Here is a 21,206-nt window from a genome sequence, read left to right on the forward strand (position 1 = left end):
TTTTTTTTCTTGTTGAAGCAACGTGCAAAATTCCTCACATCTCCGCTGGCACGAAACTGAAACTTTGCGCAGAAAAGATTAAAAATCTTGCTTGCGTTCCCAGTGAACTTTTGACGAGCGCTCAGTAATTATAAGCAAATTAAATTCACGCTCCACGCAGAAACGCGCGAGAGATGCCGGCGGAGAGGAAAGAGAAAAAAATAAGCTGCGCCTCTTTTTATGTATAATTCTTTGGCAGGGATTTAATTAGCCAACGCGTCGCTAATTGCCTTGCGAGCGGTTTTTTCTCCCCGTCGACGCATCATTGATCAACCCAAAATTTTAATATTACAAATCGATCTAGTGTAATTTTGAAGCTTTTGCGCAAAAAATGAACCACGTCACTGCAGATAATGGCGGCGATATACATTCAGGTGCCAAAAGCGTAAACATGAACTGCATTTATATATATTTTGCACACATTGAAGTTGTTTGCACTTGATAAACACACCCTGTCAACGTGAGTGCACAACAGGCCGTGCGAAATTAATTATGACACACAAAGTGACGCGTTATGCAAAATTTAACAAAAAACTGAATGAAAAATGAAGAACGAGCCAAACAAAAGATTCAGCAATAGGGATTGAACTTTGTTTCATTTCACAACTCTATAGAAAAATTAATTTAAAATTATTCACAATATTTGTAATAACTTTCTACTTTTTATAGAAAACGATCTCAATTTTGAAATTTAAATTGTTTTAACTGCAATAATTATTTTTTTTGAATAATTTTCAAAAAAATTTAACACCCAATTGATTGTTTCTCTCGTTTAACAATTTTTTTTCTTTAAAAGTAAAATTTTTGATTCAATTAGGACAAATGAAGAAGAAGAATACAATTTCATGATTATAATAGTTGAATTACACAAATTTACAACTTTTTACTGCTTAAAAAATTTGCAACTAAAAAAAATATCGCCGATTTTATTCTTCAAAACGTAGATTTTCAAACAACTTATCACTATTTCAGTCTCTGAACCATCCAAGATTTAGAAAATTGATATTTAAATTATCAACAAAAAACTTGATTTTGATGGAAGTTAATCTATATTGTGCGTTAAACGGTTTGTCTAGTTATTTTTTAGTAAAAAATATCCGTCCCCCTGGGTCCTATTTCATGCACATAGATAGAAAAATATAATAAGGTGTGACAGTGATTCTTTCGAAAAACGCGTCTCACAAGTGCTTTTGAAAAGAGCACAGCGGGGAAATCTATTTGGCGCTCGTTAAGGCGGAAAGAAATGATGCTGGGCATTGTGCGGGGGTCCTTTGGCGGCGAGCGGAGGCGCCGCGCCCGCCAAAGGACTTACAACTCACTCGGCGCGCGGCGGCCAAAGTCAACAAGGCAAACCCTCGCGACGGGGGGTCGCATTATTTACGACTCTAGGAAATTAAAACTCTCTTACATGTGTTACTAATTTGCCTCTGTAAATTTATTCCCGACAAGATGCGGCGGCTTCGATTTTTCGCGCGCGCCACAAAAAGAGATGAGAGGGGCCATTTATCTGTCAACCGCGCACCGACGCCCGCACAATGCGTCCATTGATTGCCGCCGCGGCATCCGACTGTGACAAAGTTCCGACGGCCAAAAGTGTTTCACACAAAATCTTAAGATTTTTCGAGTTCTCTAGTTCCAAGCAGATTCAATTTTTTTCACATTTTAAGGCTCATTGCCTTAGTCATATCAAAGTCTTGACAACAATGATGGTAAAAATGTCCAATTGTTGTTGTTCAATTCTTACAAAACGTGACCCCTAATTTTATTAAGAGTTTATTTTATTATTAAATTAATTTAATCCATCGTTATAACATCAAAGAAATTTTATTTAATTTAAAAGTCATAAACTTTTGACTTTTTTGCTATATTAATTAAAAACAATCAATTAGTGCCGTATGTACAAATATAAAAATGATAATTATAAATGGAATATATGGTATTTTCCAATACTCAACATCTCAAATTATTTTTTTTGTTATTAATTTTACAAAAATATGAGAGAAATCAAATAAAAAACTCTATCATAGTAAATTTTACATTTCCAATAGGAAATGTTTCCTAACAAAACTGTTCAGTTTTGTTATCAGAAGAACTTTTTATCACTTTTTTTCCCACTGTCAAAATTGCTGTTTTCTTTTTTAATTTCCAACGCCTTGAATAATTGTTTTGCTGATAAAATGCGCTAGAAAAGTATAAAATTGCCACTTTTGAAGGTTTTTTGTTTTTGTAACTCGTGATGCGGGTCGCAGGAAAAGGAAAAACTACAAAATGTGATTCCCCTGTAGCTATGGAACCTTCTTGCGGGTTTTAATGGGTGGAAAACTGCTGAATAAAATCGATTTCCTCCTAATTGAGGGATGATGGGATCGTTTCGAGGGTGAAAGATCAGGAACGCGGATAATGCGCGCCGGCCGGGAACGAAAACATAATTGGAGTTGAAAAATTTGTTCTCATCAGTGTATAGAAAGAGCCACACATTGCGTCCTGTAAGATAAAAACAAGATAGAAAAGGTATGAAGAAGAACAAGAGAGACAACAATTAAAAATAAAATTTCATTAAAAGAGAAGCCGAAAGTCAATTCCCACGAAAGGCGCAAAAAGATGAGATTAGATATATAAAAATATTTTTTCTTTTCACTTCTATATAGGAAAAAATTTCTTAGAAACAAAATCTTTTATAAACAATTATAAATTTATAATATTTTGTAAATTTGAGGGAATTTAATTTTAATCAAACTGTTTTAAGCAATCTAAATTTTACATATGTTAAAAAATATTAATGTTCTTATATACTGTAGAAAAGAGGGGCATGCTTAACAAAAATAATTAACCGCATCAACCTCTTTCGTTAATAAACTTTTCTGGCTCGATTCAAGCTGAAAGTCTCTCTCATGAGGTCCGTTTTTGATGCGCGTCTCGGGGCAGGTAATATTTGAAAACGTAATTATTTTTTATGTTGGTCGGTGTGTAAACCCAGAGAGAGAGAGAGAGAGAGAGATTATTTATTATGAACACCGAGCAAAAGCTCCTTTCCCAGCTGAATGAAAAATATCGATGCTGAGATGTGCGCCGGAGCGCGAGATAAAGCGCTGCCTATAACTCTTTTTCCACTCAAATCACGATCTTGCTCTTTGCGCAATTGTCGACCGCGTCTTTTAAAACATTATATAGAAACTGAAGAGCGCTTTTTTCTACAGGAGAAGATGTTTTAAATGTTTTGAGAAGAATATCAACTCAAAAATTAAAATCTAAAATTCATCATTTTTTTTTTAATAATTAGAAATATATCTAAAGTTAATTAATGGTTATTGTAATATTAAATTCAAAGATAATTTTAGGGAAATAATTTGAGGGGAAATTTTGACTTGTAATTGAATTTAAAGAAAAATATTCTTACCAATTTTTCAATTGTAATATTTTAATTTAAAAAACTGAAGTAAGAAAAGTTCCCTTTTAATTTTATTGATAAGCAGTTTTTATATAAGAGGATTAATTTTTTCCAATTTAAAGCTTATCCAATTTGTAGAAAAAATGTAAATTTTTGTTATTTATAGGGATGGAATAAATATCTTTAATGGTTTTATAATTTCCTTGCCGGAGCCCTATTTATTAGCACATATATTGGCCTTTTTGGGTCTAGACAGAAATCTTTGGTCCGTACTTGGAGTGAAATTAAGAAAAAGCCAATCTGGCGAGATCGAGAGGCGAAATATTAAAAATTTACGAGCGACGCGGCGCGGGATGAGAGCTCGATTAAAGGTGCGGTTAATTGTTTTGGTTAATATTTTGAAAGTGAGGGGGCATCGAGCGAGCAGCCGTGGCGCCACAAAACATAACTCATAATGACGAAGGTTGCCGCCGCCGATTAAGGGGCGGCCTGTTTGACCGCCTCTCCTGCACTCTCGTCGGCGGCGGCGGCCAACAACTGCCAAACAACCTCTCTTACCCTCATCAAACTTTTTGTAAAAGCTAATTTTCGGCCTCTGCACCGCTGCTGCTGCTGCTGCAGTACTTATTTTATCAAAGCTCTTTTCTGCCGCCGCTGCCACCGACAATTAAATTTGACAATAGGCTGAATTTCAAAATGTGCTTTCATCGCATTGTTGCTCTTGACAAAAATCACTCCCTCGCCTTCAACGTGAAAAACTCTCCGAAGATTATATTCTTTTTAAACACTATGACCTGCTGATTTATAATGAAAAAAAAAAGAAGATTTCCTCTTGATGTTATGAAAAAGTAAAAATAGTTTCTAAAATACTTACTTATGCTGGGAAGATTCAAACTCTTCATGCATATCATATGTATTGGATGTAAATTAAGTTTAAGATGCCTGTAAATATATTGTTTCTGGAGCAGTTTTTAAGTCCCGAAGTTTTAATAATATAAAAATTCACATTGCCCACATTTTACTTTTTATGGTCAGATCATGTTTGAAATAACTTCATAAGCCTATACGAATATATTTTTTTATTTTTTCATAGATTGAAATTAATAATTTTCACATTACCCGTCTCTGTGCTGATATATTAATAATAATTACAAATATATATGGATCATTTTTGCAAGTAAATTAGGAGTACGTGGAAAGAGATCTCAATGTAGGAAAGCTACATCTTGACAAATTATTACAACAGAAACAAATTTACAGCGTTGTAAATGTAAATAATTATTTATAACAATGTTAAAGGAGAATTTATATAAATATATTTGGCTCTTTTCCTAATTTATTATGAACAATTATCTGAATCTTTTGAAGTAAAATGAAAAATACTTGTGTCTGGTTTTGAACGTATTTACATTTGCGAATGAAGTTTTCAACTCAATAATGTGTTCTTTCTTAAAAGGAAACTCATTTAAAAATTAGAAATGATTTAACAAGGGTTATCGCTGGGCTAAATTCGCGGAACAATAAAATCATCACGTGGTGATAATTTCTTTTTCAATGTTCTGAGAAAAGGTGATTGAAATACCCATCGCACAGCTATAGTTTGTTTGAATGAATTTCACGCTGGGCGCCAGTGGAGCGATTAGCCTCTCTCATTTGGGCCTCCCCGTCGGAAATATTACAAAAATCGTTTAAAACTCTGCGGCTGGAAAAGGGCGCAAGATTAATGGATCGAAAAAAGGAGGATGAAGGAGGAGTTTCATGCTTAATTTGAACAAATATAAAAAATATCCGCAGTCCCTCTGGGCGCATTCAACATCTGTTTCAAACAAATTTTGGAGCTCCAGTTTGAAATTTCCACGCATGCATGAATAACTAGCGGGCTATTGATTTAATCAGGTGAGACTAGGTGGCTAATTAAGGCCGGGATGATGAGTCGGGCATTTTTTCATTTACGACCAGTCAACCTTTTTGACGTTTTCCAAGACCAGAGGGCAAAAAGAGCGGCAGCCAGCAGGCGCCAATCTCTCTCTCTTTTTGTGCTTCATAATGCACGATGACACTTGAAGTTATTTTTATAATTTGCCTCACCTGCCCCTCTCCGCGTCTGCAGGATAATCGTGCGGCCTGATTTCGTTATAAAAATTTTATTATCTCTGCTTCTGCGAATCGATAAAAATAAAAATATAAGAAAAAGTGGCGCGGCGGAAAAAGTGCCAAGGAAATTTGATTGTGTTCCAGGGAGTGCAGAATTTCCTCGTCTGAGTTGTTTCCTCAGTGGGCGGAATAAATTAAAATTCGTTGCAGTTTTTCTCCCCCGGCGTTTGCGAGTGGCTTCTGTTTTTTTACCAACACAAAAACTGCTTTTAACTATTAGAAAAAGGTACACAGAATGCATTCAAAAGGGAAAGTACAAAATGTATAATATGAATATCTTTATAAGTTTACAAGAGGATTAATTTTTTTGCATTAATTTATTCAATGATACGTTGCGGCCAGAGAATGCTTTAGAAATGGGGAAAAATAGACTTTTGTAACATTTTATTAATTCTTAATTCCTCTATATACACTTTTCTAAAGTAAATTAAAATTGAGCTTTTAGGATCACTTAAAATAACTTATATAATTATGCATATTTGATGAAAAAATGTCCTATCTTAAACGTACATCAATACAATTTTAGATTTTCGCCCTTTCTTTCAATTAAAACTTTTTACTAAAAATCAAATTTTTTTCCCAAATTAACATAGAGGATTTTTTTAAATCAGCCTGGTAAAAAAAGGTTTTTAAAAAAAATTATTGCCACTTATTTCAGGTGAAAACGTATATTTGTACTGAAGCAAGTGTAATATTTGCATCAAGTCTCCTCGTGCTTAATAAAAAGTCGGCGCGCCAATCTCAAGGTTCGCCACAATGATGAATTCGAGAGATCTGATCCAATGAGCATCAGGGCTGTGGCCTTGATCCCTGACCTATCGAGCTCGGCATGACGGAACTTTGGCAAAGTGGGCAGATTATATCATTCACGCTTCATTTTTCAATGCTTTTGAGCCAAAAGTTCGTTTAATAAACAAAAAAATCATAAATAATTAAACATCTTTATCAAAAACTCTATAAAAAGTAATTTTCATAAATTTTTAAATATGTCCGACGAGAGCTTAAATTGTTTGTATTGAAATTCAAAATTAAAGAAATTAAGGAGAATAAAATCACATTTTTTAGTATTCCAGCCAGAACTATTAAACGTTTCTGAATTTCTCGGAGATTTTGATGAATGAGTCTGGTCGCGTTTGCTGGGTGCGTTTGAGACGCTGGTTAAATCCTCAGAGGAAACTCCTCGGGAGCAAAGAAGGATATTCATTGAGAGAGAAACCGAACACCACGCGCGCTCTCTCTGCGCACAAAAATATAACACGGCAAAAGGAGAAAAGCGCGTTGTGTAAAGTGTAATGTTACAGGATGTGATAACTACTATCGCGCGCGGGGACCCTTTCAATTTTATTTATAACAATTTGCCGACAGGGGATGAAGAGCTTTTAAGTCCGCTTTTGTGCAGAAAAAATAATAAAGCCCAATAATTGAATAGCGTGTGTGATAATAATACAGAGAGAGGAGTAAATAAATGTATGTTTAAGCGACCAGTTTTGTTCCATTCATGCGCCGAGGGAGGAAGTCAAGGAACAAAAGTGTACAAATCGCCATTCAAAATGTATCTAGAGCGTTCTCGTTTGTCTGTATTTTTTTATTGCATTATGTTCGAGAGTGCATTGTGTGCTCCTTTCCGATCTTTCAATAATGGGAGACGCGCGGGGACGAAAGTTGCAGCGCAGGGGTGGGTCAAATGTAAATTAACGACATGTGTGCTGCATTTTCTCGATTGCTGCTGGTTATAAACGTTTGCTGCGGGGGTTAATTGCTGGTTTTCTTTTAGAAACACGCGCGTGTGCACGAATAACACAGAGAAGGGAGAAAAATATTATTTTGTTCTTTATCCATTGTCACATTTCATATCTCTGTGAAATTAAAATATAAATTATTCAGGTTAGAAAAATATATAATAATTTAATTAAGATAAATTTAAAAATGGATTAAACAGGAAAATTGAATCAAAACATACGGACAGCAGATTTTTTTTCATTTAAAATCTGAATTTATGTGAATTTTATTCAATTTAAACCCAGCTTAAATAAGAATTTGAAAGAAATTAGAATTAAAAGAAAATTGATACTTTAAATCACTTCATACTCTTTGGTTGTACAATTATTCCAAAATTTACTATATATTTATTGTTAAAATTTAAAATGCAAATCAGAGAAAGAAGTGAAATAAATATTTTTAAAGTTGATTGCACAAATATAATTTATAAACGAATTAAATAGCAACGTATCTGTTCGTGAGAGTAAATTAAATTGGTTTGAAGAAAAAAATACAGCGGAAAACAAACTTTACTAATACTTTAAAGGAGATTTTGATATACATCTATAATTTTTATAAAAACTCAAATTTTAATCAATCTCTTACTTAGCTCAACAGAGTAATTGCCTTTTAATTCCCCATTTTTATTATTAACTCGCCCCACAACATTTTTCCTCATTTTCAAACTCGAGCCGGCGCGAAATTAAAACACAAACGAGAGCAGATTAAAATCAATCCACACGAAAGCCCATTAATTTCAAACCAAGAGCGCAGCAGACTGAAAAAAGAAAGATATGCAGACAGGCAAGGTATGCAATAAATAATGTTGCAAATGCACTCTCGCGGTTTTTTTTCGTACATAAATAAATGTGTGTGTTTCTCTCTGCAAGAAGTGCGATGGGCGTGATAGATATGGGCGTGGCTCTCTCCACTTGTTTTATTTTCTGACATGAATAGCTGCTTTTGCCTGACTGACTGCGCGCGTGTCCCTAATATTCATATAAGCTGTTTATTAGACCCGACCGCGACGCTCGTCGCCACACGCACGCACTATTGACGGCCGGGCCACTTCACTTTGTCCGCCGCACTCGCGCTGATAATTAATAAATTACTTTTCAATTAACCGTTTTCCCACAGGCGAATTTGTGCGGTTTGTTTTGTTGCGTCAAATTAATAACTCCTTTCATTTTATCGCCGCTTTCCGTGTAATTTATTTATCGGCCAAAACGTCTCAATTGCGGTGCCTTATGAAACAACTTTCAGCTCATTAAAATTTAAAATCAATCATGTTTAATGCAACACAATCATAATCGCCGGCCGATTCGTATTGAAATCATGTTGAAAGGTATGGAAATTTAATGGCGCGCAATCATGACGCCTTTCGTAATGAGAAAATTTGCATCTTCATAGCCTTTTCATCAATAATGCACTAACGAGAATACACACATGCATAATGGCATCAAATAACTGGAATTTTTGCATGTAATTGCGCTTGTACGACCACACAGCAATTTACTAGAGCATAGTTATTTTATAATAAATTAAAGTGTCGATTCCAATAGAATATATAGTTGGCTAAAACTTTTCAGTTTTTTAAATTACATATAAAAATCACTTTATTAATAACATATATTATTGTACCAGAGGCGTTAAACGCTCATGTGTAATTAGGGCATTTAATATTATTAATTGGTACGGCTGGACTAGAATTAAAATTAGATTGGAGAACTGCAAATAGAATTAAAAGTTGTAGAATAATAAGAACGGTAAAAAACTATACAAATATTACGGTTGTCAGCTTTTTTTGGGCCACTATGGTCTTTTTTAAGCTAAGCCTCCCTTTCAGTCTGTAAATAAATTGCAAAAAAAACTCCTGAAATTGGTTAAAATAGGCAATTTCTTGACGGATGGGATACGCGGGTAGTCTAAATCAAAATAATTTAGAGCTTTTTAAGGTGTGTAAAAACAATATCAAGTGAACGCGTCAGATTAGCTCCGATACCAATCAATTAATCAAAATCATTGATCAGACACAGGCGGCTTTTCTGTGTTGTTTTACACTCAATGTTTTGTTTATCCATCTGATATTTAAAAAAAGAAACTTTTAGAATTTGTAATAAAAACAAATTGACATCATTGACACTGTATTATATTTTTTTAATCCTAAACCTTTATAAGCTATTTTTAACAGAAGTCATCAAGAGATTTTTATAAAAGTAATGAAATTTTTTTTTCACCAGGCAAAAATATGCCACTTTTATTTGAAAGCAACCAGGAAATGAAGATAACTCTGTGAATCATACAAAATTGTCTAAAATATCCAAAAGTTTTCCTTTCCATTTAATAATTTATCTTGATTTGTGTTGTAGGAGCAGCGGACGTCGCCGTTGGCAATGCTGGCCGCACAGTGCAACAAGCTGTCGAGCAAGTCGCCGCCGCCCCTGGCCGACGCGGCCGTCGGCAAAGGTTTCCACCCGTGGAAGAAGAACAACAACGAGCAGGGCGCGTCACCGAAGCCGGCGGCGCTGAGTGAGGCGGCGAGCGTGGTCAAGTCGGCGCCGGCGGGGCCGCCGCCAGCGTGTTCGCTGAACTCGGCGCCGTTCCCAGCCTCGGTCGCCGGCCTGACGACGTGCAGCGCCGCCACCGAGTTCGGCAGTTACTTGAATTCGGCACCGGTGCTGCAGCAACAACCGCCGACGCAGAACTACCACCACGCTCTGTTGGCGTCCAAGGAATTGTACTCGCGGCCCAATTACGAGCACACGTGGAACTTCCAGAATGCGACTGTGGCGGCGCCACAAGGCCAGGGCCCGAACATGGCCAAGCAGGCGAATGAAGCCGTTTGGTGGGACGTGCACAACGCGTCGTGGCTCGAGTCGGGTCTGCAGATGGCGGCCAACTACTCCGAGTACTCGTCAGCCCTGGGCTTCACCGCCGGACACCACCCGAACCACCATTTGCTGGCTTCGGCGCAACACCCGCTGCTGCAGCCAGACTCGTACAAAATCCTGCCGCAGCCGCAGAACCACGCCTTCCACCACAGCCTCAGTTCCTTGCACCAGATCACCTCGCCGCCGCCCCCGGCCGCCCCCGCCCCGGCCGCCTCCACGCAGAGTCCGAGGGCCCAGCGCAGGTACACCGGCCGCGCCACCTGTGACTGCCCTAATTGCCAGGAAGCTGAGCGGTTAGGCCCGGCGGGCGTCCACCTACGCAAGAAGAACATCCACAGCTGCCACATCCCTGGGTGCGGAAAGGTGTACGGAAAGACGTCGCACCTCAAGGCGCACCTACGGTGAGCATAGTCACTTCTTTCAAGAGGTGTTTCTCAAGCAAAAGTCCCGTTTTTCTTAAATTCTTAGCAATTTCATGAAAAATCAGATTCTTTAATTAATGAGTAAATGTAAAATTAAAATTTTAACTGAAAAGAAAACGGCACTGAATTATCTGAGAATTCCTTAAAAGGTAAACATGGGTTAAACGTTGCCAAATTTAAAAATGCAGCTGTCATAAGAAACAGTAACGTAAACTGATAAATTCTTCTCTGAATGATCAAATAAATTTTTCAAAAGTTAAAAGTGACATAATTTTTGTATTTCCCTTCCCATTATCAGAAGCTTTTTTGAATAATATTTTTAAGAAATAATTGCCACGGTTGCATAATCCAACTATAAGAAGCTACGTCAAAGTTTGCTATTTATTAAAAAATATTAAGAAATTTTTATGGTCGTATTTGATTTGAATAAGTTAATGGCAAACATTCAAATATTTTTGGTAATTGCTTCTGTTTTTGTCCGAAAATCTGATTTAAGTGAATTCCTTTAAAAATAATTAATTATCAATCAAATAAAAAAATGATTTGAATCTCGAAAGCTTATTTTCTTCAGGGGAAGTGTGACAAAATTTCATTTTCTTTTATAAATAGAATTTCTTGTTCAATTGTCATCTTGGAGCGTTTCCAAAACACGCTGCTAGGCTTATTATTAATCAAACATACCTAAACACACCGAAGGCGGAAGCTCACTGTGAGATTTTCTCAATAGCTTATTTATAAATAAAAAATTCAAATTTAAGATTCGTCAAAATTTATATCAAATCACGGGATTGTTTATTATTTTATCTCTCTTCAAAGAAACGCATTTGAATAATATAATGAGACACATTAAAATGATAATAAATGAACTTCAGTGCTGGGATATTTTTTTACACCTTCCCAATAGTAATTTTGCCAGATTGAATGTAATATGAACTTGATGAACATTTGAATAATCCCAATAAATATGTATAGCATTGCCGTCCTTTCTCTCTCTTTTGTAATGCGCTGACAAATATTTTGCTCTCTTTCGCAGATGGCATAAATAATGTGTTCTCTGTGACCTCTGATGTACTTGCAAGCAACATCAGGGGTCATTCAGCTAGTCATTAGCTGTTCAGTCAGTCTGACTCGGCTTACTTGTCCTTGAGGCTGGGGAATCTCTTGGTCTTGGCCCCCCAGAAGACTCCTTATCTGAGAGGCCATTCTCCTAGGGCTCACTGCTTCAGGGGCAAGTACCGGTTAGTTTCAGACTGAATACTCAGAATTTTACCAAAAACCCTGCACTTTTCCCCTCTCTCACTTTTTGAATGTTCCCGCATTTATTGATTTTGTGTTTTGATCTGCAGGTGGCACACCGGCGAGCGGCCCTTTGTGTGCAACTGGCTGTTCTGCGGGAAACGCTTCACGCGCAGCGACGAGTTGCAGCGTCACTTGCGCACGCACACCGGCGAAAAGCGGTTCGCGTGTCCCGTGTGCAACAAGCGGTTCATGCGCAGCGACCACCTCGCCAAACACGTCAAGACGCACTCGGGCAACGGCGACGGCGACACCAAGTCACGCTCCAGCGAGAGCTGCTCCGAGAGCGACGACAACTGCAGCCCCTCGCACGGGGTCGTCTGATGGACACTTGGCCGTGCACCCGAGCTCAAAGTTGCGTAACTTCGTTTCGATCAACGTCAAGGAGCAGATTTTCCATAACAAAATTTTTTTCAGTGTAAAATGTTTTATTTTAAAGAGGTATTTAGATAAATTTGTTTATTCTTGAATTGAAAGAAGTAAAAATATGACAAATATCAAAATCACTTAATTAGCGAAAAGAAATATAAAATCCCCATCAAAGTTCAAATGTTTTTTGGCGCCAAAACGTAATACCCAGTTAGAAGTGGTTTAGGGTGAGAATTTTCCAATTGTGATTTCAATGTTGGTTATAAAATTTGATCTTCTTTCACATTCAAGAATAAATGTTTTTTCCAAAGTTCCTCTTTAAAATCGAGTTTTTGTAAAAATAAAACATATCCGAGCTGCCCTTGGGACGAAAAAGTGCTCGCCCAGTTGACCCAGACTTATCTGAAGTGGACTCTGATGAAAAATACATAAAATTAAAAAAAGTTGTTAATTATATATACCCCGCGCCGGGAACAATCTCATGAACGTTTTAATAAACTGTGTTGTGCTGCAAGTATAGTCAAGTGTGATATTAGTACGCGACGCGAGGCGGCGAATGTGTCATCCTACCTGCGAAAGAAAATATCATCTCTCAGATCACAACTGTATAAAATAATATCTCTCGACCATTTTACATACAAGAAAGAAAGAGCGTTTGTGTCGCGCGACAAAAACTGCTGCTGCCGCACACTGAGGACTTTGAATGAATAATTTGTACATAATATTCTCTGTACTTATATTATCGAATCAAAGTTGAACTATGATCAGAATAAAATTAAAATGAAAATCAACATGATCTGTATTTATAGCTTTTGTTTTACAATTACAACCCAATCTCCAATTGTTTTAATTTTTTTGTAAAATTTTATTGAAGAAAATTATGAATTTGAGAGAAAGTTAAAGGTGCATTCAAAAATTTTAATAAAACCTTAATCTTGAATAAAATATGTAAATAAAGAAAGGATTTGTTGATAACATTTTTTATTTCTATTATTAATATTAAAAATTTATCTTCTAATAAATTATATTAAAATCTTTAGGCTGAATGGTTAATTTATTTAAACTTTTAAATAAGAATCTCGATTGTTGTTTAATTATTTTATTTTTCATACCCAGGCTATTTCCCAAAACTTTAATTTTTTTCTCTTTCAACTGACAATTTTCACATGATATTTGTATTCAATAAAATTTGCAACTGAAAAGCACTCATTAATAATGAAACTGCAGCGCCCGCGGCTCATCATTACATATCAGTGGAATTACTGCGTTAGTTCCGCCTCGCTTCGGCAGCAATATACTTTCCGAATTCAAATCGGCGGCGTGTGAATCTCAAAAATTGAATATGCGTAATTAGGTTTGAATGCCACGCTCGGCGCATCATATGCCGCCCGTAATAGTCAATTCACCCCGCGCTGTGTAATCACCACCACAAGAAGATGCTCCCCCGAAAAGGGTGAGGGTCCACAAGGGGTGGCAGCGTCAGAGCTTCCTCCACTACTGGCCACTTCCGATTTTTTGAATCCACCAGTTTCTTGAAATTTGTAAATAACTGTTTAAAAGTTTAGAAACTAATATAAATAAAAGGATAAGTATTAAACATGAATAAGGAGGATTTGGTAATCATTATAAAAGATAAATAATTATATTAGCCTTTTCAAATCTACCAAGTTATCTAAATTTTAAAGTTGAAACATGACAATTCTATTTAGACTTACTTTTAACTGAAAATAAATAGTAATCAAGGCCCAATTCATTGAATTTACAATCTCTACTTTTGATAAAAAAAAATAAAAAAATGTCAATGTCACCGTTTGCATGGTTTCACTAAAAGTCAAGCACATTTCAAAGATTTTTAAAATTATACCAAAATAAATCAAAAAGGTGAATTCAATTATAAATGCCACCTTTTTATTGAATTTAAATTTAAAAAAACTGAAATTTCAGTTCCTCCCGTTTTGTTATAAATATATCTTCACTTTTAACACCAAATTTTTAAAATTATTATCTTCAAATGCGATCAGATTTTGGCAAAAAAATCCTTATTAAAATTTGACATTAAAAATTATTTTGGCCAAAGCCCAAGTCGAAGAAGGCCCTGTTGTGGATTTGCGCTGGATGAGAGTGTCTGTCTGTATGTATGTGATGCAGCGACGGAGGCAGTTCTTTAATCTAGCAGTGCGGTGGTGATAATGCAATTAGGGAGGACAACACACCATTCACAATTCAAAAGAGCAAACGGCTCTTGATTAATATCCCTCTCATTAGCAGTCTGTCTCCGCTTTCAAAGCTTTATTTCCAACTTGCATTTCATGCAGATTACTTCCTACCCTAGCTCCGCGTCTGCTTTTGAGATGCATAAAATTACACAGCGCGCGCACGAGTTGTGTGTGTGTGATGCATTTATTTTCACTCTCGTTCTCGAATTCGGCGCAATTTGTCATCTCTTTCATCCTGGCACATGCAGCACTCGTAACGACCAGAGTCAAGTGTGCACGGCGAGTTCAAAGAAAAGACAGAGAGGACGAGGACATCCTCATTGCCTGCTTCAACTGTTTCAACGTTAAATTTTGCAACAGTGAAGAAAGGAGGTGAAATAAATATAAAGTTCATGCCAAGACTTTGCAACATGTTTTAAAAATTTGTGCCTTGCAATTTTTGTTATTTTTATTACACAAGGAATTTGTCAAACTTTATTCAATATGAAGTTTTCCCTCCGGAAAAAAAAAACAAATTTACAGGTTTCTTGGTGCAAATGTCTCTTTTAAAATGCAAGTTTTCTGGCTCAAATTTGAGTGGAAAAGGAAATTTTTGATAATATTTCTATATATTTGTTATATTATCATTATTCTTTAAACCAAGCTGAAACCAAGGTAACCGAAGCTCACTGTAGCGGAGGAGATCTTTTTGATCTCTGAAGGTTTTTTCCAACAATAACTTTTTTTTAAATTTTTTTCAATAATTGCTGTTAACAATGTGATGTAACAATTTGAACAAATTAATAATAATAATAAATTTATTCAAATCTTCATAAAAAATTCTGATGCTTTTCGAACTGGCGGTACTTTAATTAAATAGCAGGTTTGAAAATGAACTATTAAGTAATTAAAAGTCTATTTTATTCGTTTAAAAATGGTTAATATTTATATTTTATTAAATTATTAATTAATGTGAAAAGTTTAAAAAAAAATGACATTACAAGACCTTGCAAATTGGAAATTGATTTATCTCTAACAAAATATTGCCATAGATCCATCAATCCTGTAAGATTGATAAAAAAACTTTTTAAGAAGCAAAGAAAAACATGTGCGCCTTTTATTGTGTGGATCCCTTGCAATTCTTAAAAACCATTGAAATAAATGCAAGTTCATTAAGCAGGCAGTTGTCCCCTCATTAATCAAGCTCTAGTTGCACTGTCAGATTTGTCGATTTGATTAAAACGCGATAAACACCCTCAGTTTTCAGTGGCAAACGCGCAGAGCTATTTGAGAGCAATTAATCACCGACTGCATGAAAACCAACACAATAAAAATTGATTTGGTCTCTTTCTGTCAGCATAATTACCCTCGCGTACGAACTAATTTGCTTGTTTCCCCCCGAAATTAATGATGATAAAAACGCATTTCAGGAAAAAGCGCGAGCGCCCTGCAATTAAAAACAACTTTTTCAACCGGAATCATTGCGCGTTGTTCAGAGTGCACAGAGCGAGATAAAGTCTGAATCGCGATAAACACACTGAAAAATTGCTCATGTACAATTCGTGAGCACAGCATGTGTATAATTATGTGGCGCGCTATGACAACTTTGTCACCATCCGCAGAGTGAATGAAATTGTTGAAATTAAAAACTTTATTATGAGGCCTAATTATAATTTACAAATACACGTTCTTTGCCACGATCTTCGTTTTTTCTTTTTAAATCGTTCAATTTAAAATTAAGTTACTTGTATTTTTATGTTTAATTTTTTGTTTCAAATTTTTACACTAAGAAATGAAAAGGAAATTAAATGTTAATATTTTTTTATCCAAAAAGATTATTTCATGGTTTTTTGAATCAACAAGCTGTAATTAACTTTTGATAACAATAATATTTTTAACATATTTTAGCCAATTTTTAATTTCTTTTATAATAATAAGTACAAGATTATTTATCAGTTCCAAAGTTTGATACAAATTTACAATAAGATGTTTAATATCACAAAAAATATGCCCTTTAAATTTCAATTTAAAACGCAATAACTTTATTTTCTTGCGGAAAAAAACAATAATAAAATAATATATAAGGTCAAATGAAAATTATTGACCACCTCTGAATTAAATTCCAAAAAAATAATAATAGTAAGAAACTTAACTTTTTTTATTTTTGATTGCATATTTAATTTATATCTGTTAAAATTTGTATTTGTCTGCCACAAAATGTTCATTCCATACATGCATTATCAGTTTTAATTTTATTTCTGTTGTTTTTCAACAGCAGAGGACTATTGACAGAAAAATTATTCAACTAAGCAAAATATTTGGTGAATTTTTAGATTAACTTTTTCTGAAATAATTTTTGCATATTTTAACCAACATTTTCCACTTTGCTTCCGCGTTTCTTTGAAATGTTTTGTGTACACTTAACATTTATTTTCACTTGGGTGATCCCTCGGCTGATGCTCTCGATTTTCTCTCTAATGTGTGAATCCCCCTCGCAAACAATTTGTCTCTTTCACGTCAACATTAAGTGTTCTCTTTATTTATTGCCCCTCTCGCTTTACGCAACGCCATATAAGAAGGGGAGGGCAAAGGACAATGAATTCCAAAAGCTACTCTGACCTCAAGACCCCGCAAAAAGCCTCTTTTGTGTATAAGCTGAAATAATCCACTTTCGGCTTCGTGTTTTTTTTTATTAAGAAAAAAGAGGGAAAAAAGCATGAGTATATAAGAAATTTAGATAATCTACACTAATCCCGGTAAAAAAATTACAAAAGTTGATGAAAAGCGACGATTGCGATTGTAATTGTGGAATGGAATCGAGGCTGAGAGCGTTCTCGGGAAATTGTATAAATTATTTATGCTCGGCAAAGCAGAGTGATTATCGCGAGCAATTACTGCATTCGTATTTCCGAAAGGTAGGTTCGCTCTCGTGGGTACATTTATTCTCACCAAGTGGCGGCTCCTTTGTATCGCTACCGCTCGGTTAGTTAGTTTTGTCCGTGCGTGCAACCCGTTCCTGCCAATGAGGCCGCGCACCGCCTCCCGCGAACGCCGCGGCCACGCCTACACTTAGCAGGGCCCTCGGACCCCAAAAAGGGCCCCTCGGATACAATTTCAACGCAGGTAAATTCCTGTTGATTTCCACTCAAAATATATAAACATAATCAACTGGACATTGAAGAATTTTGCAAAAAAAATTATATTAATTTAGTTTGAACTTGACAATACAAAATGTTGACGACCTAATTATTTTTCATAATAATTAAAAGTATCTAATTTAATACATGATTAGTTTTAAAATTCGTTTCAAATAATCAGAATGGAATTATTTTTATATTAAATTTGAATTGCAAAAATTGCACTTGCAAAACTTGACAAAAATATCTGCAAAAATCACTGACCCTTATTCGGAATATATTTAACTATAAATATGAGAATATAATTTATTTGTAATTTTCTAGGAATTTTTTTTCTAACTAAAAATATGCAACCCGCCTGTCCTGTGTGACAAAACGGTTGCAACCCCTGCATTAAAGGGGAAAATGGGAATTTAAAGTTCAAATTCTGAACAGTTGAAATTTGTATATTTTAATTTTAGCTTTCGAAGTTTTCTCTCAGTTTACATTTTAAATTTCTTTCGCAAAATTTAATTTTTCATCCAACAATAACATTTAAGCATCAAATTGAAGTTTTGAACAAATTAATCCGGAGTAAATTGCAAATACTAATTCCTCCTGCAAGCTTTCAAAATAAACGTCTCCCCTGCGGAAATCAGGGGCCAAATGTTTTGAAAACAGCGATTAAAAGTCGCGACGGGGTTCTCTGCCCATAGGGGGGCGACAGATTGAGACTTTTATTGAGTTTGCCGTTTTGATTTGCTGCAAGTGAGCGCAGCATGTGCTTAGAAAAGACAGCAGATTGACTCTATTTCGGTAAATTAATAGGGTGAGTGCTGGGGAGACGTAAATATTCACGCGAGTTTCATTAAGGGTCGGTTATATAATAGCATTTGGGGGTGTAAAATTTCGATTTGCTATGCGACTCCACTTTTGGTACTTGTAAAGAAATAGCTTTTGTGAATTAAACTATTTAACTAAATTTTAGGTTTTGGTTAGAGGTAAAAATAATAAATAAATGTATATAAAAAAAAATTGGAAAAAGACAAATTAAGGAATTTTCGTGCCACCAAGTTCCACAATAATGTAAGGAAATTTGCACTATCTGAAATTGCTAATTTTTATTCTTATCAACGTGGAAGTGGCAAATTGACAAAGTCATAATCAGAAGCAGACTCCGAGTTGATACGAGATAGCGTATTCATCGGGGCGCACCGTCTGCCCGTGCAGTCGCGGGTCAAATGCATGTAATTACGAGTTTGCGACCCGGCCCTAAAGAGAGGGTTTGTGCGCGCGTAATTATTGTTATTTTTGTACGGCCTCAGATCCCCTGAAGAAAAAAAAACCAATGAGTGCAAATGTGGGTCGCTCGGAAAAAAAAAACAAATACAGAAAAATCTCTCTATTCCATTTTTTACTTTGGTATGAATGACATTATGTGTGATTTAAATTAAATAATCCAACAGTTTTAACGATTTCCTCTAAGAATGAAAATTTTTACAGCAGGAATAATTTCATTTTCATTATTTTTAATATAAGTTTTCAAGCAATATAAAATAAAATTAACATTTGTCAATGCTTTGTACGATCTTGGTAGAGAGACTGTTATTTAATTAGTATGTAGCAATTTTATTTTATTATGTTCAAAAAGGGAAACTTTTTTGTTCCATTAAAAAACTAAGAGAGAAATAAAACGCAAAACGAAATTTCCAACATTACTAAAATGTTGGAGCTTTTCAAAGTTGATTAATTTTTATTTTAGAACAGTAAATTTAAAAATTAATTTCATCCCTTTCCATGATTTATTGGAATTTTTAAAGAAATGAGTTTTTATTTAAATTAAAATGGAGTAAAACATTGAATAAAAAAACTTTTGTATAGTTTGATTCTTTAGACTTAAAAAGGGTGAAATGTGGATCTAAAACAATAAAATTTTTCCCTTAAAATCAATTAATTAGTAAAGACAATATAAAATTCACTGTTACAATCAATCCATAATTATAAAAAAATATAGAATTGTATTTTTTTTTATTATTAAATTTATTTTCCTTGTAACACAGAGGATTAATCGTAACCTTTTTCCTCAAGAACAAAAGCAACTATATTGGAATTTGTCCGCAGCAGATAATAAAATGAGACGAAATGAGGGGGTTCGTTTTCCATCTGTATTATCCTGGAGCAGCATCATTTGGTTTCTGCGTCTCGAATTATTCAGCTGCCCGAGCGAGCGGCAAATAATAAATTGACATGATTGTTCCAAAGTGCTCGGCTTGGTTTTTCTTTTTCCTGGCGACGCGAGAATGTATAAAAAGGCGGCAGACTCTGGCCCTGGCGGCTCATTATATCTTGGAAATCACAGAGAATTAAGTATAATAACAACACGGGGCTGGCTCCGAAATAAAGTGGGAATGTTAAGGCAGCGCGGCTATAATTGTAATTACGATTCATGTGCGAGAGAGAGAGAGAACTCTGTGATTTGCTCGGCGCAGTCTAATTTCGGATTAATTCGACGCACTCGGCCGCCGGCTGCCATTATTTCGGAGCCCTATGGCTTTCGGGCCACTCATTTGCCATGCAAATTGACATAATTTTCGCCGCCAGATAAAATGCTAAACACACACATGCGCCGCTCACAATTCGACGTCCACCACAAGCGGCCATTTTAACTCTTTTATCTACCGTAGAATTTGATACGATCGTTCGTGCTGCTGGTCAAATTCATTATATGGAACTTCCTTTTTCAAAATTAATGCGGTCGGCAGCAGCAACACCAAAAGTTCGTGTACCGGCGTTTTACGTAGTCCGCCATTTAATTCAATCACAATTTATTTTCTCTCCTAATAAAAAGTCTGCTTTCAAATTTGCATTGAAATTAAGTATGATTAAGTTTTGCGACTTAAAATATAATGGATTCATTTTTAAGGAGCAAATTTTTATTAAATAAACACAATTTGCAACTAAATATTTGTAAATATTGAAAAATTGTAAATTTAATAATTCCAGCTTTCAAAATTTGAGTTAAAAAATAATTTTGTGCGACATAAGCTTTCATTCTTAACTCCCTGTCATATTTTTTTTTTTCTGCTAGAGATTTAGTTTTTACTTAAATTAAAACGAGTCAGAGCAATTTTAATAATTTAAATTAACGTCAATATTTTTTATCCTTCTGTTTTTACATTATAAATCGTGAGCTGCATTGACGTCGTTACTATATTAAACTAGCAATTTTTTAAAAAAAAAATCAAGGAAGAATTTCATTATCAAAGCAATCGAAAGAAATCAAAATGAAGACAAGCAGCCTAACCAGAAATGCTTTGCTTTGTATGCGTTTTATAAAAAATTCTGCTTTCCTATAGATTCGTTTTGATTTTGCAAGTTTAGAAATTTGAAACTAAGCAGACATACATTCAAATATTTCTATTTTCAATCTAAAATAGATTATTGTTTGGTAAGTTTTTACTCTAAGAATTTTTATTCTATTGATTTTTAAGAATTTATTCACGACATATTATTCAATGAGAATAGTTATTTTGGTTTTATTTGGTTAATAATGCAATAGAAAAACAAAATTTGGTAGT

General features: G+C 35.1%; 1 protein-coding gene across 2 annotated transcripts in view; it reads left to right on the forward strand.

Moving 5' to 3' along the window:
- LOC132193819 (transcription factor Sp9) overlaps positions 1 to 13,103 on the forward strand; it is a 30,777-nt gene extending 17,674 nt beyond the window's left edge. For both annotated transcript variants that reach the window (XM_059614725.1, XM_059614724.1), the window contains exons 2-3: positions 9,709 to 10,631; positions 11,999 to 13,103. In XM_059614725.1, coding sequence (XP_059470708.1) covers positions 9,709 to 10,631; positions 11,999 to 12,272 — 1,197 coding nt within the window. In that variant the 3' untranslated portion in view covers positions 12,273 to 13,103. The remainder of the gene's footprint in view (positions 1 to 9,708; positions 10,632 to 11,998) is intronic.
- Positions 13,104 to 21,206: the final 8,103 nt, after the last annotated feature.

The sequence above is a fragment of the Neocloeon triangulifer genome, unplaced genomic scaffold (genome assembly GCF_031216515.1).
Source record: "Neocloeon triangulifer isolate White Clay Creek 2 clone unplaced genomic scaffold, ASM3121651v1 ptg000005l, whole genome shotgun sequence".
NCBI classification, from domain to species: domain Eukaryota; kingdom Metazoa; phylum Arthropoda; class Insecta; order Ephemeroptera; family Baetidae; genus Neocloeon; species Neocloeon triangulifer.